The 20,334-nt window shown below is 37.7% G+C and overlaps 1 protein-coding gene across 1 annotated transcript in view; it reads right to left on the bottom strand.

The window, feature by feature from the left end:
• Positions 1-20,334, bottom strand: part of LOC127652262 (xylosyltransferase 1-like) — a 117,218-nt gene that overhangs the window by 30,293 nt on the left and 66,591 nt on the right. The window contains exons 5-7 of the mRNA XM_052138401.1: positions 7,881-7,961; positions 4,909-5,125; positions 4,170-4,346 (exon numbers count right to left, since the gene is read on the bottom strand). Of these exons, the coding sequence (XP_051994361.1) occupies positions 4,170-4,346; positions 4,909-5,125; positions 7,881-7,961 (475 nt within the window). The remainder of the gene's footprint in view (positions 1-4,169; positions 4,347-4,908; positions 5,126-7,880; positions 7,962-20,334) is intronic.

Raw genomic sequence — 20,334 nt, 5'->3', positions numbered from 1 at the left:
TCTGTGGTCAACTGAAACTCAACGAATACTTATCAATCAAACATGAAACATGTGTCTAAAGAAAGCTTAAAATGTCTACTTTTAAATAAAACAATTCAAATTTAAAACAAATATTCTCCTGCAGTGTAATCTGTATGAAACAAAGCTTCTCCTTTCACAGCTAGTTATCCCTAATGTGATCACACCCACGGGCTGAGGGCGCTATTCATACGGTAATGTGCTGTATTTTACTGTATTTTGGATCAAATAAATGCAGTCTTGGTGAGCAGAAGAGACTTATTTTAAATAGTAGTGTAGGTCTAAAATAAGCAGTAGGTCTAGCAATAAGTCTTTATGTAAAGAAAATGTATAGTCCAATTACCTCTTTTAACTTAAAACTTGATTTTGATCATTAAGTCTCCTCACATTCATTCTCTTTCGGTCACATTCCTCATTGATGGGCCCAGGAGAGGGGTCTTTTGTATCCTCAGGTGTGAATTACAATCAATATTCATGATAGTTCACGCCTCCTCGCATATGACATTTCTAACACTAAAAGTGTCTTACAAAAGTTAAATTACTATATTGTTTTGTATGAATGTAGGATGGTTTTCACATTTTGTAGCAAAAACTCTAGGCTACAAGATCCAGTTCTCAAAAGTCTTGTGGACAAATGTTTAGTATGTGTTATATGACCTTATTTCAATGACTTAAAATTGTGATTTTTCAAAAACCATGCATAATCATTATTTTCTCAAAAATACAAACCTGTACATGCATGTTGTTCACATATTATTGTAGCCCAGTTTGTGCTGAATACAGTGTTATCAGTCTTTAGCCATTTATATGTTTTTAAGGAACTGAATAAAGCACAAATGTCAAGGCATGTCAAAACTTCTCCAGGGCCCAAAACACCCTCAGACCCCAGAGGGTTAAGAACGGCATATTAACAAATATTTTATCCAAATTTGAATAAGAAGCAAATTAAACTACTCTGAACTTGCCTACAAACAGACACATACTGGACTTTTAGAATGGAGAGTTTAGAATGTCAAAATAAAAGCGTGAGGGTTTAAAAAGTGCACGATTTAAATATATTACTGTTGCATTTAAAATTAAAAGTCAATAATATTAATAATATTATTATTATTGTCACCATTAATATATATATTTTTTTAACAATTTATTACAATATTTAAGTTGAATGGGTTCCAAAAAATAACTGTGAGAATGAAAAATGGACTGATGTCTTACAACTAAATTGAACTGAAGATCTGAATCCTGTAAAATCCAGATGCAAGTTGAAAAAAAAAAAAAAAAAAAAAGGCAAAAATAAACACTGGTTTATTTCCTACTGAAGACATGAAGACTGGAATTACTGTTAATTTTGCTGCTACATTATCCAGTATACTAGTTCTTAATAAAGCATTTCTTAATAAACTATATGTTTATATTGAAATAATGTGTAGTTGGAGGTTTGAGTTTCTTTACATATTAAAGAGTACTCCCAATTAGTTCCACACAATAATGTAAAGATATTCTAAACTGATTAAGCAAAAAAATAACGCTGTTATCGGCATTGACCGATATTGGGATTTCCCATATCGGAATCGGTGCAACCCTAGTCAAATAAACTTTCAAATGCTGCGTTTAGTGTCAGTGTCTAAACAAAAGTCAATGAAAACAATGACTGCAAACACATTAACTGGAGTGATGAAGAGACCGTGTTTTTGTATTAGATTTCAGAAGATCTATGACAGCCAAAGTGAATTTATGTGCCGACATTTCCACAGATGTACAAGCAGTTATTAAAACAGGCTGCATGCTCTTTCAAATGTTGTACTTCTCCAACCAATGTCATTAACCTCATAAATATGCAAATAAAAGCATTAAAGGGATAGTTAGTTCACCCAAAAATGTCATATTTTAAATCACCATCAAATGTTGTTTCAAACCCATTTGGACTTTCTATCTTTTGTGGAACAAACAGAAAATGTTAGACAAAATGTTAGCCTCAGTAACCATTCAGTTCCATTGCAACCTTCTTGCATACAAAGACAGTGATCGGTGACAAAAATTTTTCCTAACATCTCCTTTTGTGTTTTCTGGGTGAATTACTAACTATTAATTACATATCCCAAGTCATAGGAGTTATCATTGTTATCACGCTAACAAACTGTGGCCTGATTAGCTGGGTGGCTCTGGAAAGTGTCACTTTTACACTTTCCAGAGCCATCCAGCTGATGTGGCACACAGTGATGATATCATGGTTTGGCACACGGGTGCGCAGTAGGGAGTTTATGAGGAAATGGCCTAGTGAACAGACCACTGCATCATTTATGTGAAACCATACCAGCAACGTGATAAGGTGGAAAAGAGAAGTAGAGAAAACCAGCAAGACAGAAAATGGTAAATTGCAGTTCTATTGCAGCAGAATAGAAAAATAATACACAGCCAGCTCCGTGATAGGACTAGAGCAGTGTTAACAAAAGTAAAACATTTGCTTTAACTGAAATAAAAACTGAAAAAAGAAAAGAAAGAAATGCAACTATACTAAGAACGGCACCAAAGTTTGTGGTGAAGTTTTGGATTTTAGCGGAGGAAAATGCCATTCCAGTGTGGATGAGAGGCGTAAATGCAGCAAAATCAATACGTTTTCATCCAAAAATATATTGGTGTAAACATGGCTTAAAACACATTTTCATAATTCCAAACTAACAAAAATCAAATAGGCGATCACAAATTAATTTTAGTTTTCACTAAGTAGTATAAACCTTTAAAACCTGCCTTTATTAATCATGAAAATTCCACTAGATAGTGATAACACTAGACATCCCTGAGAAATGTTATGCTGTTAAACATATCTGAATGACCTCTGTTAACATATTAAATTTGTTGGCCCTAAAATGTTAAAACTAAAGATTCTGAAAAACTAAAACTAAGTTGAAAAGACAAATTGAGAATAAATTAGAAAGAAAAACGACATAAAAATTCTAGACTAGGAATGACAAGCTTCAAACTCATTTCAGCTGGGCCTGTAGATCCATTTACAGTAGAGAGTGAGTCACTGAGGTCAGGCATGACCACATTAGGATTGACTCTATACTGGAGGCTAATGAGAGACTTCCAGAGCAGACAGGGGAGAGGAGCTCTTGGCTGCTGTGGTCAAGCTCCATGGCTTCATTCCACTATGCACTCCACACTACTAGGATCCTTTTGATGAGACCGCCTTGCAATTGATCCCTCATCTTCCTTTTCTGCTGAGTTAATTACAGATCCCCCGTGTAAGCATGAGTTAGCAGGGCTTTCCTTTAGTTAAGTCTCATTGGATTTCTAATCACAATCAGAATCGCTACTGACTGGAGAGCTTGTCTCACCCTATTAGCTGTTTGTTTAAGGTAAATTAAAGGCCTATTGTGCTTACACAGGCTAAACAGGACACGCCGTACTGAAGGTCTCCTTCAGACTTGAGGTCGGCACTGTATCTGAAAAAGCTTTAAAGAGTTTAACTAATGATCCGAGTCATTGAACTGTTCCGGTTACTTTTGACTGCACCGATACAGTCAGGCTCCCTTTATTTGTATCCAGATAGTATCTGGATATTCTTTAGCTTAGATTCAATTGCATTTCCGGAGTGATTCGACAGAGATTGCCCTACCTGCTCAAAATGGAACTACATACGGAATCTTTTGATTACAGGGAAAAATCTGAAGAATTCTGCAGAATAGTTTTTTTTATATACCTTATGTCGTCATGGCAACAAAGTTGTAAAATTGGCTAAAATTTTTACACAGAAAAGGTTAGTAAGCAATTTTATCACTCTGCATTTATGTTAACACGCATACTGTTTATGTTTTGTGGCTATATTTTTGAAACAGTGAGAATTTTTACGTTTACAGATTGACTTCCATTGTAAGTGCCTCACTGGAACCCAGATTTTTGTTATTTTTTAAAGAAAAGGAGGGGCAAGCTAAAATAATTTTTTGTGGCAATCAACATTATGCCACAAATGCTGTCGACTGAGATTTATTTCTATTGAACCCGGAATATTCCTTTAATGTGGTCAGTTCCTCTCTAAATGTGATCTGATTACCAAAAACGCATGCTAATGCCTGATGAAAAGTGGGGATCAGACATTGAGAGGGCCAAGGGCACTTTGGAGAGGCAGGAGGGCTTTGAGAAATGCTCACCTGGAAACGAGGCAGATCGGATGGCTTGAAGTCATTGGGCGAGCAGCCGCACCAATCCACAATGTGCTTGTACTGACACTTGCAGCCCAGTTTTCGATTCCAGTTAGTGATACGGAGGTTGTTGTCCAACATGCTCTCACAATGAGGACTGTTCTCCAACACTGTGTGGAAGAACGACTGGAGACAAAGAGAGAGAGTGAGAATTGGGGAGGAGGATGATAAATAGGGAGGGAGAGACAGAGGCGAAGAGAAAGAGAAGAATATAGATGACTAAGAGGTTGAAACAGGATAATGACATCTGATAAAATGAAGATGGATGTCTAACAGAATGGCCCTGTCAGGAGGTCTACAGTGTTAAATGTGTACATCAGTAAAAAAAGAAAAAATAAGAAGAAGAAAAAAGAAAAAGACAATTGCATTCTCAAGCCACAATATCCAGTTTTTCAGCTGTGAATAACTAGGACCCAGACAAGATGAAGAATACAATTTACCATAGTCAAAAAAAAATAAACAACCTTTATTAAAACTAACACACTGACACATTCATTTCAAATGAGGAAATACACAATGCATAAGAGCAAATAAAACTATGTAAGTTCATCCAGTTTTTTGAAAATATACAAAATTTCTCATCGTAAATTTTAAACTTGTGCAAATAAGCAAGAAATATTAATGAAATGGCAAACCAGGAAATTATTTAATATCATAATCTTCTTAATATTGTGTTTTGGTGTCTCACCTCTGCAGGTAAGAGCGTATACTTGTAGAAACGCATCATGCTGGTCACCATGTCATCTTGAGAGTTGATGACGTACTCCACAAACATCCGATTAAGCAGAAACCAGTCAGAGCCTCCATCCACGGAAATGCCTTCTGGAATTTTTCTGTCTCCAAGTCGCCACATGTGGGTGTCACACTCAAAGAAAAGCCGATCCAAGCCCTGTTTTCTGATGAAGCTGTTGGTGATATTTAACAACGCTAATTTAAGGTTGGGTGATATATAGTACATTAACATTATATTCACTTTTCAATTATTTTGCTAGCAACATTGTGAATATTGCAATTGCCATTTTCTAAAGAGCTTTACATTAGACTAGTTTCACAATCCTTCTTTGTCTCACAACTTGTATGAGAGTTAAGACTGAGATGTTTTAATAGCATCTCTGTTTTAAATATAAGTAGCAAAAATGAAATAAGAGTTGGCATACAGTATTACCATTAAAAAGTCCGCTTTATAGAATAGACAAATTTTGCCGTTACTGTATTTTCCAGAAATAAAGTTGCACCTGACTAGAAGTCACACTTGGTCAAAATCACATTGTTGAGAGAAAAACCCCCCAGATAAGTTGCATCTCTGTATAAGTCGCACTGACAGATGTTGCATACAGCATGACAGTATGACCCGGGAGCTGCCGCCCTACTTCCCTTCACCGGTTCAGATGTCAAACACGCTCCGTGAAGATCTTAGTACCTCAGAATCTTCACATCGTATCACTGTATTTTTGGGCTTGTTTAAAACAGGAGAATTTGCTTTAAGTAATCGTGTGTACAGTTTCTCATATTCTGTTTATGTTTCATGAAAGAACAATGACAAGTAAGCCACATCTGTTTAGAACATCAGTAACTATGCTGTGCACAAATAAACCGATTTAGTCTGTAAGTATAACAAAATGCCTGTTGTATTCTATTCATTCATTAATGTTAGCGACTGTCAATCTGGATATTTCTGATATTTGCAACCTTCTTTGCAATGAATTAGTTATCCTGTTCACTGACTGAATGTTTTTACCACGAGTGTGATGAAACCTCATGTGAGGAGTTGCGTTTGTCAGCGGTCTAGAGTTTGTTAGAACAATAATGCTATGAGGACAAAAAATATTTAACTGGTTGCTTTAAATACTACGGCAAAGTATTTTGAACTAGCAACTTTAAAACGCTTCTACTGTCATTATGACTGATGTTTTCATCTGTTTTGGTGTGCGTGTGTTTAAACGGCCGACATCAGTTCCACATAAACTACTACAGACTACAAGCTGCAGGACCTTTAGGTGATAAAAAAAGAAAAGAAATATGGCAACAATTTACAATAAGTTTCTATTTGTTAACATGAATTAATGCATTAGGTATGAACGAAAAATTAACAATGCTTTTTTACAACATTTATTAATCTTGGTTAATAAATGTTAATTTATCAAAATACTACTGTTCATGTATGCATTAATGTTATCATATGCAACTCTTAATGTAAAATGTTTTAGTATGTGTAGAAAATAGCATAAGCAAAGATAATAAATGCTGTAAAATTGTAGTTCATTGTTAGTTTATGTTATCTACAGCTTAAACTAATGTTAACAAATACAACCTTATAGAGCCGTTCAGCCGTGATGTCAATTTAAAGGCAAACCCGGAAGGCTATTTCACCATGGGTTATCTTAGAAAATTTCCCATAGGATTTTATTATGGGGTTCTACAGTTTATGAGTAAAATAAGGTCTGTGGTAAACATTACTTGAAGAAACTTGGACGTTTTGTTCTACAACCTAAATTACACACTGCCAGATGACAAACGTGAATTTTGAAGCCACCATGTTTAAAAAAAAAAAAAAACTATGTAGCTAAACAGTTGCTAGATAAGGAATACAAATACCACAAGAATGAAAGTCAAGGTGCCTAACAAAAATGGAAAACCATAGTAGTTCTTATCTAGCAACTTGTTAGCAATATATTTTTTTAAAAACCATTTTGGGTGGGCTCAGTGAGCTCAGCGAGTATTGACACTGACTACCCCCCCTGGAGTTACGAGTTCAAATCCAAGGTGTGCGGAGTGACTCAAGCCAGGTGTCCTAAGCAACCAAATTGGCCTGGTTGCTGGGGAGGGCAGAGTCACATGGGGTAACCTCCGTGCGGTCAAGGTTAGTGGTTCTCGCTCTCAATGGGGCACGTGGAAATTTGTGCGTGGATCGCGGAGAATAGCATGAGCCTCCACATGCTGGGAGTCTCTCCGCGGTGTCATGCACAAAGAGCCACGTGATAAGATGTGCAGATTGGTGCAAATTTGGGAGAAAAGGGGAGAAAAAAAACAAACATTTTGTGGTATGGCTATGTGTAATTTATGTTGTAGAACAAAACATCCAAGTATCTTAGTGTAATGTTTACCACAGACCTTATTTTACAAATCTCAAGGGAACTCATGGCTCGAAAATGCTAATTCTCTTCATGGACCACAGCATAAACAGCTCTATTGTAAAGTATTACCAAAAATATGTACAGTAAGTAAATACTGTTGTTCATTGTTATGTGTTATTATATTGGTTGCATATAAATTAAAATTATATAAAAAAAATCTTCTTTATATTAATTTAGTGTGGACAACATTTAATTACTTTTCAACTAAATGTTCACTGTATTTTATGGATTGCTTAGTACATTTTCAGTCTACTTGGCAGCAGTTACTGTTTGGTTGAAATGATAAAAAAGCAATTTCTTTTTAAGCCATTTCAAAGCAAATACATAAATATTGAGACATATATTTAATATTGTACAAAATATGGCTGAAAAATACAAAGAAATACTGTGGATCCATATCACCCACCCCTTTGCAAATGACAAACTTCATAAGATGCACCATTCAAGTTCCGTTCTGTCTGACCACCATGTGTTTTAGTGTCTTGAACATTGCAAATGATTAGCAAAAATGCACTTCAGCACTCACCGAGCATTGTCTCTCCCATGGGACTTGATGAAATTCATGTCTCTGTATTTGGACAGAAAGGCCACCAGCTGATCATTGGTCCTAAATAGAGAATTAAAGAGCATTGGAAGGGAAGACAGAAAATGAGTGAAAGAGAGAGAGTAACAGAGAGCCTGCTAATCAGGCTAGTGAGTCACTGTTTAAATGAGTGCAGAACACAGAGGCTTCTGGGAGAGTCCAAGCTCACATACAGAGCCAGATTCAGCCCCTAATGCAGCTGCCCTGTTTCACTGCCTTTCTCAATGCATTGAACGTCTGTGGTTATTTTCCCCAAAAGAGACACTGCTCTCACACTGTTTGTTTTAATGCAGGCTTCTGCATAACTTCCTTAAGATAAGAGGACTCCTCACCTGAGAGTAAGGGGCATTTACAAAGGATGCATTCTTAAGTTATGTTTGCCTTATTTTTTTAAAGGCGAAGTGTGTAATTTGCCACTAGCATCACCGTTTCCTGGACTCTCATACAGTCTCCTATTAGTTGGACAAATAGTTAGTCCTGTCCCAAACTTAAGCAATTGAACCTTTTCTCATTTCTAGGTTTGGAATGCGGAAGTAAATGATTGCAGGGTAAACTTCAATAGCGGTGAATGGAAGAACACAGCAAACTTTTGATTACCCGCTTGCTCCAACAGCAAAAGAAAAAATCCACTATTCCATTTCCAGGACTTTCCACAAAAAGACCCAAATAAAGAGTGCTGGATTACGATACTCAGGAGAGTGAAGATGCCAAATTTACTGTCACTCCCTCTGAAGCTATATTAGAAACCTCCTCGCAGCTGTGGAAACTAGTATTTTTTAACTAATTCCAGGGTAATATGCCACAAAACTTGTTGTTATAAATTTACACTAAATGAAAGTAAAATATAAAAAAGTTTGCTAGATTTACACTGTTAAGTATGGCGGAAATGGTCCATTGTTGCAATGTTGCTATATTAGGCTGGTCAGGATGCTCAATCAATCAACAAATAACTCACTTCACCTTTGATTGTTGGTCTGTAAACATGCACATATTTGGCTGTTACGACACATCTCTTTGTTTTTTCAGTGTCTCCAACACAACAAAGTTTTTCATGTCTCTGTAAGGTTACAGGAAGCACCCACATCAACACTCAAATTTATATTACTGACATTCCATTACTGGTAAGTTCACTAAATTATATACCATTTATTATTATAATTTAAATGACTACAGTAATGTTAATTCTAAAGTGGCTTTAAAGTCCTTTTAAAAAAACTGGGACAATTCGAAGACTGTCAAGAGTGTCAAGAGAAATCAATTTACAACCAAATGGTTATATGTAGGTGAGCTGAATTTGTTGATGTTTGCATGTGATTTTAAGCCCCATAGTAACCGCTCCGTTGCCCAATTATCACTTTTATGATGTCATCTCCATACCTACAGCTGCACATTTCAGTCACACACAAACCCCATCTCCCTTACAAAAATTTTATCTTACCTTCTATTCGCTATTGGCTTTAAAGGGATAGTTCACCCCAAAATTAAAATTCTGCTATCATTTATTTCCTCATGTTGTTCCAAACCCATATGACTTACCCATATGTCTTCTGTGGCAGTGTCAGTATCAGTTACCATTCAATAAGTGAAAGTGAATGGTGACTCACCCACAGTGTGTTATAAGACCACATTAATGTTTATCAGCTGTGTGAAAATTATCAATGCACACAAATGTCAGTGCACTCTGACCTGCAGTGTCTTTCTGTAGCTTCCTCTAGTTTGCCAATGATCAGTATGAGAAACCCTGCATGGCATTTGAAATGAAACCCTGCTCCAGTTTTCGGTGCATGTAGCTGCCAGTCACTCTCTGCGCTGGTGATACCCAGACCTCAGGCTATTAGTTGTGGTGTATTCTATAACTGAGCTACCAGTGAGAATTGATTTGAAATCTGACGATTGTGTTGCAGTCGAAATTGTGCAATAATAATGAGCATCAGTCAGCATGGGAGAGAGCAGAAAACAAGACAAGTTGTTTCAAATGACGTAGTACCATACTACTCACACTATTTCTGCAGTACACAGTATACTGTACACTGCATGAAATACCCAATTGACCAGTATAATTTGTCAAAATATGAAGGGCTAAGTACAATTCATAACAGCAGACTACTCTTACTATTTCTGCAGTATATGGATATGGCAGAAGTAGTAATAGTCTGTACAGAAGTATGCCATTTCGAACATAAAAAAGTACACAAACAGAGCACACTGCGAGGAATAATTTATGCCACACTGCATTACACCCTTCGTCCCCTTACGAAAATCAAGAGTTCATGGCAAATTTGCAGCGAACTTGCCACAAATTCGCCACTGATCGGCAAAGTAGCGGCAAATTGTCCATTGTTGCCAAAGGTTTGCCAGAGGTTCATCACTACCAGCGAAGAGCTGCAAACATATGGCAAACATTTATAGTGAATCAAAAGCTAATTTGCATGTGAAAATAAGGAGTGGCAAATGTGCGGTTAGTTTAGATTTTTTGTTCCTCCTATATTTTCTGTTTCTTGACTCATCGTTATTAGGGATATCCCGATACTGGTATCAGACTCGGGTTGGATACGACACTCATGTACTCATAAAAATGCTCCCTTTACCAAAAACCAATACCATCTGACTGAATGTCATTACGTAAACAATAAAGCCCAAATTCTAATCACATTATGATCTATTGAGATAATTTAACTGCAAAAGCTGCAATTTAATTAGATAAATATATAGATTACTTTGCATGTGGAGTGAGCTTCAAATGTGAGTTGTAAGAAAAAAGATTTTGTGGTTTCAGAAGGAAATTGGTACTTTATTTCATCAAAGCGTCATTCAAGTGATCACAAAGTATAGTCAGGACATTACTGATGTAAAAAACAGCACCATCACTATTTGAAAAGTCTTTTTTTTTCTCCCCAATTTGGCTTTCCACATTCCCAATGCGCTCTAGGTCCTCATGGTAGCTTAGTGACTCAGGAGCTTAATCCGGGTGGCAGAGGACGAATCTCAGTTGCCTCCGCATCTGAGACAGCCAATCCGAGCATCTTATCACGTGGCTTGTTGAGCGTGTTACCACGGAAACCTAGCGCATGTGGAGGCTTCATGCTATTCTCAACAGCACACGCACAACTCACCACGCACCCCACCGAGAGTGAGAACCACATTATAATGACCACGAGGATGTTATTCCAACATGATTCTACCCACCTTAACAACCGGGCCAATTGGTTGATTAGGAAGCCTGACTGGACTCACTCAGCATGCCCTGGATTCGAACTTGCAAGTGGGCAAAGAATCACAGACATTGGACAACAGATAGTTGGTGTTATGAATAGAACCCCATTGAGCTTTTGTGGGATCAGCTAGACTGTAATGTGCATGAGAAGTGCCCGATAAGACAGCCACATCTATGGCAAGTGCTACAGGAAGTGTGGGGTGAAATGTCACCCGAGTATCTGGACAAACTGACAGCTAGAATGCCAATGAATCTGCAAAGCTGTCATTGCTGTATGTGGAGTATTTTTGATGAGAACTGTTTCTGATAGTTCTGATTTTTTTTTTCAAATTGTAATAGTCATTTTTCATGTTATTAATGTCCTGACTATACATTGTGATCAGTTGAATGGCACATTGATGAATAATGTACATTATTCCAAACTTTTGGAAGTTTGGGATGTGCAAGGCCGCAACATGATGGATCTCTGACTGTCGACAGAGGATCTTCTTCTTAAGTTAAAAGAACTTGGAAGTCACCGAAGAATCACATACAGAGGTACATTTTAATTTAAGTGCAGTTATAATTGGTATTTCGTGTTTTTTAAGTGTTTGTAGGTAGTAATTTTCAATGACAGGGCCGTTGACATGTTCGCATGTTAACCATATTTGCTCTTAACCATATTTGCTTGAGAAAGCCAACATATTGTTTTCCTACTTCAGTTTAGTATGGAATAATTGACGAGAGGTCATCAAATTATTGATGATTATTGCAGACCCCGTATTGATGATCACGTTGCGGCCGGGACACCTCAGGCTTGCATACATTTTCAATAATTCGATGTTCGAGACAATCATTCAGCTTATACCAAAGCTACTAGACATCAAGACAGTTTATGTCATGTTTTCTTCATTTAAACACTTTAGTCTGTCAAGCTGCTTTCTTGCACCATGTAATGAGCATTTAATGGTACGTGTCCACTGACGCAGAAGAGATCCGCTCAACGTCGCTCACCACGCCAGAGAGCTGTTGCTTTGGCCCGGTGTACAGCAAGTGAGTATCGGCTATGATTGTTTTCCATCCACGAGCAATAACATAATTTTTACTATGCACGATTACAGTTGGAAAGATGCCAGCATTAATTCCGAATGCCCAAAGTAATTTGGGCACAGTCATACAGTCTGAATAAACTGCAAAGAGTCTGTCACAGGTCTGTGTCAAGGGTGAGTGGATTGCTGTAATATAACACATTAGCTAGCCAAGTTCACAATAATGTTTTACAGGACATATATTTTAAGTCTTCATTTTTAATTGTATAGTGCTTCACATATAGCTTCTCATAATTTATAGTATTTAAACTCTTTATAACTGAAGAGTAACAGAGTATCTTTGACGGGTTACAAAAGTTCAGATGGGAAAAAGTTTTACTTTTATTTTTGTACATTTAAGATTGAACAAATATTTTGCTCTACACTTTTTATTTGGCTCAAACAGGAGTTTGCTGTAATGGATGAGGATGCACCTTTGAGGGACATGTAAATATTTTGGATTTACTGTAGGGCTGGGCGATATGGCAAAAAACATTATCACAATATACTTTTTCATATCATTCAATATCAATATTTATCACAATATTGAATCATATTTTCACATTGCACATTTTTTTGAATTTCCAAAAAAAGAAGAGAAAATAAAATCCTAAAAAGTCAAAATAGTCTTTACAAAACTGCATTGGGGTCCCAGACACGCCAATGCTGTGGTGTTTGAGGGATCTTATATGAAAATATTACAATATTTTATAGAGTTTATCAATTGAGTGCAGTTGGATATGAATGTTATAAGATTATCTGTTAATTTGTAATCATAATGACAGTATATATATATATATATATATATATATATATATATATATATATATATATATATATATATATATATATATATATATATATATATACACACAGTGGGTACGGAAAGTATTCAGACCCCTTAAATTTTTCACTCTTTGTTATATTGCAGCCATTTGCTAAAATCATTTAAGTTCATTTTTTTCCCTCATTATTGTACACACAGCACCCCATATTGACAGAAAAACACAGAATTGTTGACATTTTTGCACATTTATTAAAAAAGAAAAACTGAAAAATCACTTGGTCCTAAGTATTCAGACCCTTTGCTGTGACACTCATATATTTAACTCAGGTGCTGTCCATTTCTTCTGATCATCCTTGAGATGGTTCTACACCTTCAATTGAGTCCAGCTGTGTTTGATTATACTGATTGGACTTGATTAGGAAAGCCACACACCTGTCTATATAAGACCTTACAGCTCACAGTGCATGTCAGAGCAAATGAGAATCATGAGGTCAAAGGAACTGCCTGAAGAGCTCAGAGACAGAATTGTGGCAAGGCACAGATCTGGCCAAGGTTACAAAAAACTGAGCTATCGGGGGAGAAGAGCCTTGGTGAGAGAGGTAAAGAAGAACCCAAAGATCACTGTGGCTGAGCTCCAGAGATGCAGTCGGGAGATGGGAGAAAGTTGTAGTAAGTCAACCATCATTGCAGCAATCCACCAGTCGGGGCTTTATGGCAGAGTGGCCCGACGGAAGCCTCTCCTCAGTGCAAAACACATGAAAGCCTGCATGGAGTTTGCTAAAAAACACCTGAAGGACTCCAAGATGGTGATAAATAAGATTCTCTGGTCTGATGAGACCAAGATAGAACTTTTTGGCCTTAAATCTAAGCGGTATGTGTGGAGAAAACCAGGCACTGCTCATCACCTGTCCAATACAGTCTCAACAGTGAAGCATGGTGGTGGCAGCATCATGCTGTGGGGGTGTTTTTCAGCTGCAGGGACAGGACGACTGGTTGCAATCGAGGGAAAGATGAATGCGGCCAAGTACAGGGATATCCTGGACGAAAACCTTCTCCAGAGTGCTCTGGACCTCAGACTGGGCCGAAGGTTCACCTTCCAACAAGACAATGACCCTAAGCACACCGCTAAAATAACGAAGGAGTGGCTTCACAACAACTCCGTGGACGGTTCTTGAATGGCCCAGCCAGAGCCCTGACTTAAACCCAATTGAGCATCTCTGGAGAGACCTGAAAATGGCTGTCCACCAACGTTTACCATCCAACCTGACAGAACTGGAGAGGATCTGCAAGGAGGAATGGCAGAGGATACCCAAATCCAGATGTGAAAAACTTGTTGCATCTTTCCCAAAAAGACTCATGGCTGTATTAGATCAAAAGGGTGCTTCTACTAAATACTGAACAAAGGGTCTGAATACTTAGGACCATGTGATATTTCAGTTTTTCTTTTTTAATAAATGTGCAAAAATGTCAACAATTCTGTGTTTTTATGTCAATATGGGGTGCTGTGTTTACAATAATGAGGAAAAAATATGAACTTAAATGATTTTAGCAAATGGCTGCAATATAACAAAGAGTGAAAAATTTAAGGGGGTCTGAATACTTTCCGTACCCACTGTAAATATATATATATATATACATACATACATACATATATATTTCTTTTAAAATTTTTTTTATTTTAAATATTACAATTATTTTCATATTTCTTTCCATACAGATATCCAAGTATGGGGGCATAGAAGCCCTTGTGACTGAGGAATGATACTGTATGGGGGTTCAGGGGTATCTCCAGAGAGAAACATTTGAAAATACAATAATTTTCATTAAAGTGAGAAACTAGGCTACAAACTAGTAATTGTTTTGTCTTTCATCCTTGTCAGAGATGATGACATCTGAATAATTTCACAAAATTAGAACAGAAATCTATTTGTTTATTATTAAATGCTTGGAACATGTTGATTAATAAAACAAAATTTAGAAAGAAAAACATTATGGTCTGAAGGCGCTCTGGAAACACGCACCTCATGTTTATGCACATGTGGGGAAAAGAGGATGCGGGTGCAGCCTGGGACAGGGCATCAGTGAAGCGTGTTTCAGTGCTAGAGAAAAATATTCAAGAATACAGCGCAGAAAGATCAGATATGATGTAACCGGAACTGTTGCTTTGTCGCGCTGCTCACTAAAGACGATGAGAAGGCGTAACCGTCGTCATGATGTCTTGCAGTCAAGATGGAATCAATCTGGGGTCCAGATCCGGAACGTGGTGACCTGCATAGCGGGGGCAATTGCATCTTCATACAGTCTGAGGCTGTGTTTCCACTGAAGCAGAAGAAATCCGCACAAAGCCACTCCCAACGCTAGGGAACTGCTTGCGCCGCGCTGCTGTCAATTTTACAATCCAACTCGCGAGCTTGACACTCGGCTTCCATAGGAAGGAATTGAAAGCGCTCGCTCACATTTGCTCAGCACGCGCCAGTGGGAAAATACGACAAGAAAGCCAAACTGCTAGTGTTTTTAGCAACACGCATGTCTAGATGTAGAACACAGGCTAAATATCGAAAATGATTCAAAAGCTTATTGTGGAGTTTTTTTATTGCGATAAATATTGATATCGTTTCATCGACCAGCCCTCATGTACTGTATGACAAGATGCTACCAGATACCTTTGTCTTTTTTTTGTTCAAGACCAGATGCAACAAACTATTTCATGCAGAGAAGGGAGACTGAAGATGTGGAACATCTGAGGTTGTTACCCATCCTACCAACCACCAGGAAAGCCCTCTCCCAAATTCTGATCTTCACCCATTTCTTCACTGCTCATTTCCTGTGTACCACATCTATATATAGCCATGCAGTTCCATTGTTCTGTGCAAAGTATTGCCAGTTTACCCTGCCTTACTGAGCATTTTTCCATTGCCATTGTTTCTTGATTCATGTTATGACCATTGCCTGTTTTTTTTTGGATTTACTACTTTTTGGTTAACCCCTTTGTTTTGTTTGCCTGATTGGCCTTTGGTTTATTGGATTTATCTGCCTGCTTTATGACTACGTCTCTCTCTGCCTGCTGTTTTGGATTGTTTGCTTGTGTCTCTTTTAATAAACTTCCTGCACTTGGATCCTTACATGGTCTCCATGGCCAGTTTGTTATAGAATACTTCGCCTACCATGGATCCAGTGGAAGTCTCACAGCTCCAGGCTGCATTTGCACACCATTGCAAGGTTTTAAAGGGTTATCAAGACCAGCTGAACAACCTATGAGCCGCCAACGAATGTTTGACTCACTACATACACTCACTGCCAGCTCCCCATGCTAAACCAGTAAGATTTGCTCTTCACGATGTCTTTGAGTATGCAGCGGGTGGTCAAGATATATCTGTTCGGCTGCTTCATTTATGCCAGGGCCATCGATCTGCAGCAGACAACTCTGTTCTGTTCAGGACGCTAGCAGCTCAAAGTGGGTAGAATGTCGCTCTGAAAACTGTTTTCTGTGAGGGGCTTCACCAAGAACTCAAGGCTGAACTGACTGAATTCATTATCATTGTTATCAAGTTGGATAACATGCTTCGTAATGCTCCACGGCCCCAGTTTCACTCCGCTTCTAAGTCTACAGTCTCAGTACAGACACCGGCATCCACTGAATCACCCGAACTTATGCAAGTTGTTTACACCTGTGTTTCTATGGAGGAATGCCAACGTCGATGTAACGAAAAACTTTGCTATTACTGTGGTGAACCAGGTCATCTCAATGCTGCATGCCCACACAAGAAATCAAGTTCCTCTGAATCAAGGCTGACAGTGAGTCTGACGAAATTGTATCTCCTGTCCTTCACAGTTTTCTGTTAACTGTACAGATCTCCATCGGTGATCTTATAAAATATGTTACAGCTTTAGTGGATTCTGGGGCTGCTGTGAATCTCATAAATCAAGAGATCGTACAAGAACTCAATATACCCACCATTCAATGCATTCCAATGATTAATATCACCACAGTTTACAACGCTGCCATTGGCACTGGTATAACCCAACAGAATGTTCCCATAACCATCAAGATTGGACTATTTCATGAGGAGAATATTTCACTGTATGTCATAAACTCACCCAATCATGTTCTTATCCAGGATCATCCTTGGCTGCCATCCACATTCCTTCTATTTCCTGGAACCAGGGTGAGCTGATGAATTATTAATGTTTCTGTCATGAACATTGTCTCAATGAACATTGCCTTTTCTTACCACCAGCATTGAAAGCCCTGAATTCCAAACAGTAACAATGATTTCTGAGGAGTATGCAGAATTTAATTAAGTTTTTAGTAAAGTCAAAGTTACTCAACTTCCTCCTCAACGTCCATGGAACTGCGGCATTGAACTTCTGCCGAATACAGCTCCACCGAGAAGCAAGGCTTATCCATTGTCACGCCCAGAGTACCTAGCTATGGAAACTTACCTCGACCTTCCACAATCAAAGAACTACAGCGATTTCTGGGCTTTGACAATTTCTACCGCAGCTTCATCAGATTGCAACTCATTGCAGCACCCCTCATGTCATTGCTCAAGGGAAAACCCAACAAGTTGCCATGGAACGATGCCGCATACCAAGCCTTCATCTCCCTCAATTCAAGCTTCACGAGCACTCATATACTGAAACACCCCAACCCCAATCTTCCTTTCGTTGTTGAAGTAGATGCTTCTGATTGTGGGATTGGAGTGGTCCTGTCACAAGGAATTACTTTCCATGAAGGCAGCACTCGAAGAGTGGCGTCACTGGTTAGAGGGGGCAGTCCACCCATTCCAAGTTATCCCTGATCACAAGAACCTTGATTACATCAAGGCAGCCAAGAGACTGAATCCACATCAAGCCCGATGGTCATTGTTCTTCACCAGGTTCAATTTTACAGTCACTTACTGCCCTGGCAGCAAGAATAGCAAAGCAGATGCACTTTTACACAGGCCTGATCCACCCTACATCCAACCTCATCCTGAATCAATCTTACCACCATCTGTCATCATTGCACCAATTAGTTGGGATATCATGGAAGAAATACAACAAGCACAACAGCACGAACCGTCACCACCTGACTGCCCCAACCAAGCACTTTGTATCACATGCTCTACATATAAGAATTACCCAATTGGTCCACACATCATTGAGCACAGGACACCCTGGTATCCAAAGAACAATCACACATGTATGTAATCCCTTCTGGTGGCCATCTGTGATTTGTGATGTTACTAAGTGAAGTCTTGTCAATTGTGTGCACAATCTAACACCCCCAGGGAACTGCCCACAGGATTACTGCCAACCACTGCTAATACCCCAAAGACCATGGTCCCACCTGTCCATCCATTTCGTCACCGACATGCCAAACTCCATCGGGCTACACCACCATACTGGTAATTATTGACTGATTCTCAAAATAATGTAGACTTGTACCTCTCAAGGGTTTACCCACGGCTATGGAACAGCTTCTGGATTCCCAGAAGACATTGTGTCCGATCGAGGTTCACAGTTCACGTCCCGAGTTTGGCGGGCATTCTGTAAGCAACTGGATCAATGTGAGTCACACCTCAGGCTATTACCCCCAAACCAACGGACAGGTGGAATTTAAACCAGGAGATTGGCAGATATCTGCCAGATATATGACGGACCTTAGTAACATATATATATATATATATATATATATATATATATATATATATATATATATATATTATCAGGTGGAAACAGAGTCTTCAATGTTTATTCCATCAATAGTATATATATATATATATATATATATATATATATAGATATATATATATATATATATATATATATATATTAGTAATACATGCTATATCTATATATGCATGTATATATATTAGTAATAACATGCTATTGGCAAAAATGGAGAGTTCCCCTATAATCTGCCTGGTCTCCTCCCATGTTAACAACAACTGGTATAATAAATTGTGCTTCTTCACCACAGTTAACTCTAAAAATGCAATTATATCATCTGGTAAAGCTAATCCGCATGCATGTACTCGAGTTGACTGACTATTTGGCTATTTTACCTGTAAGGCGGGAATTCCTTTCCACATCTGTTGACCGTTGGCTGCCATTGGGCATTCCAATTTCATTTTAATAGAAGTGGCCCATCTTTGCTATATAGTCTCTGTTTTGACAAATAGGAAATGTTCATGGAACAATGACGTCACTTGAATTCACCAATGAACAGTCCTTGAAATGGTCAATAGGTGAATATTTGATTGATATTCATGTAACTGTGGTCCAAAATTATAACTTGGCATGCACTATAATTACTTTTGGCAAAAAATATAATAGAAATATTCACCAGATGGTTGGAAACATTATTACCGCATCATTACACGATTGTCGGTGAACGGTGAACAACAATCAGATGCTTGCTTAATAAAGTGTCGTGCAAAATTCAAATCAAACTGCCAACATGAGCCTCATGCATCTACTGTATAAACATTTTACCTTAATTTATCATCAGATGTAATTTTTTTTCCAGAACTTCATAAAGTCACCAAAATAATATGGGAGGAACAAATTTACCTGCCGTTGTGCTGAGATGCTATTGTCTAAATAGAGAGACGGTACCAATTTATCTTTTGTTCTGAGAGTCAATGTAAATCATAGTAAATAGAATTTTTTTTTTTCATATAAACTATAAACATGTAACAAATATATATGCAAAATAATACACGTTTTAATGTTTTAAAGATATCTGTTGATGGAATAATGAATTTTCAAAATTTGCAAAAGCTAAAATGCAACCAATATGATGAAAAATTACAAAAGTATAATTTTCAAATTAACATGTTCAAATTGTATCAAGTAGGGTTACCAAGAAGGTTAGAAGTTCCCTTCATAATTATCAACGTGAGCTAAGAAATTATTTATTAAGTTAAATGGACAAGCCTACCAGAGAGCAGAACTACCTGAGAGCAGAAATAAAGAAGAACTAGGCTGAACAACCTGACACTCTTCTCATTTCAGAAAAGTTATGGTGACTTTGCCAACAAGAAAACTCATAAATGTAGTCATCTATAATTTATTTTGTTAGTAGGCTTAGTATATCTTTTTAATAACGTATTGCTTGATCCAAATAATATTTGCATTTGAACAGAGTTATGAATTAGCACTGTTAAATATCCATCTAAAATGTTTATACTGGATATTATTGGTGCTATGCCCGTGGTTGGGACATCCCCAATTATTAGATCAAACTGACAAAAGGCATTTCTACACAAAATTTGATCAAAATGCTAAATGATCATATTTATTTTCTAGATATCTGAATGTAGCATACTAGAGATTTGAAAA

The sequence above is a fragment of the Xyrauchen texanus genome, chromosome 12, assembly GCF_025860055.1.
Source record: "Xyrauchen texanus isolate HMW12.3.18 chromosome 12, RBS_HiC_50CHRs, whole genome shotgun sequence".
NCBI lineage: Eukaryota > Metazoa > Chordata > Actinopteri > Cypriniformes > Catostomidae > Xyrauchen > Xyrauchen texanus.
The sequence above is the reverse complement of the archived record's forward strand: the minus strand, read 5'-3'. Positions and strand labels throughout refer to the sequence as shown.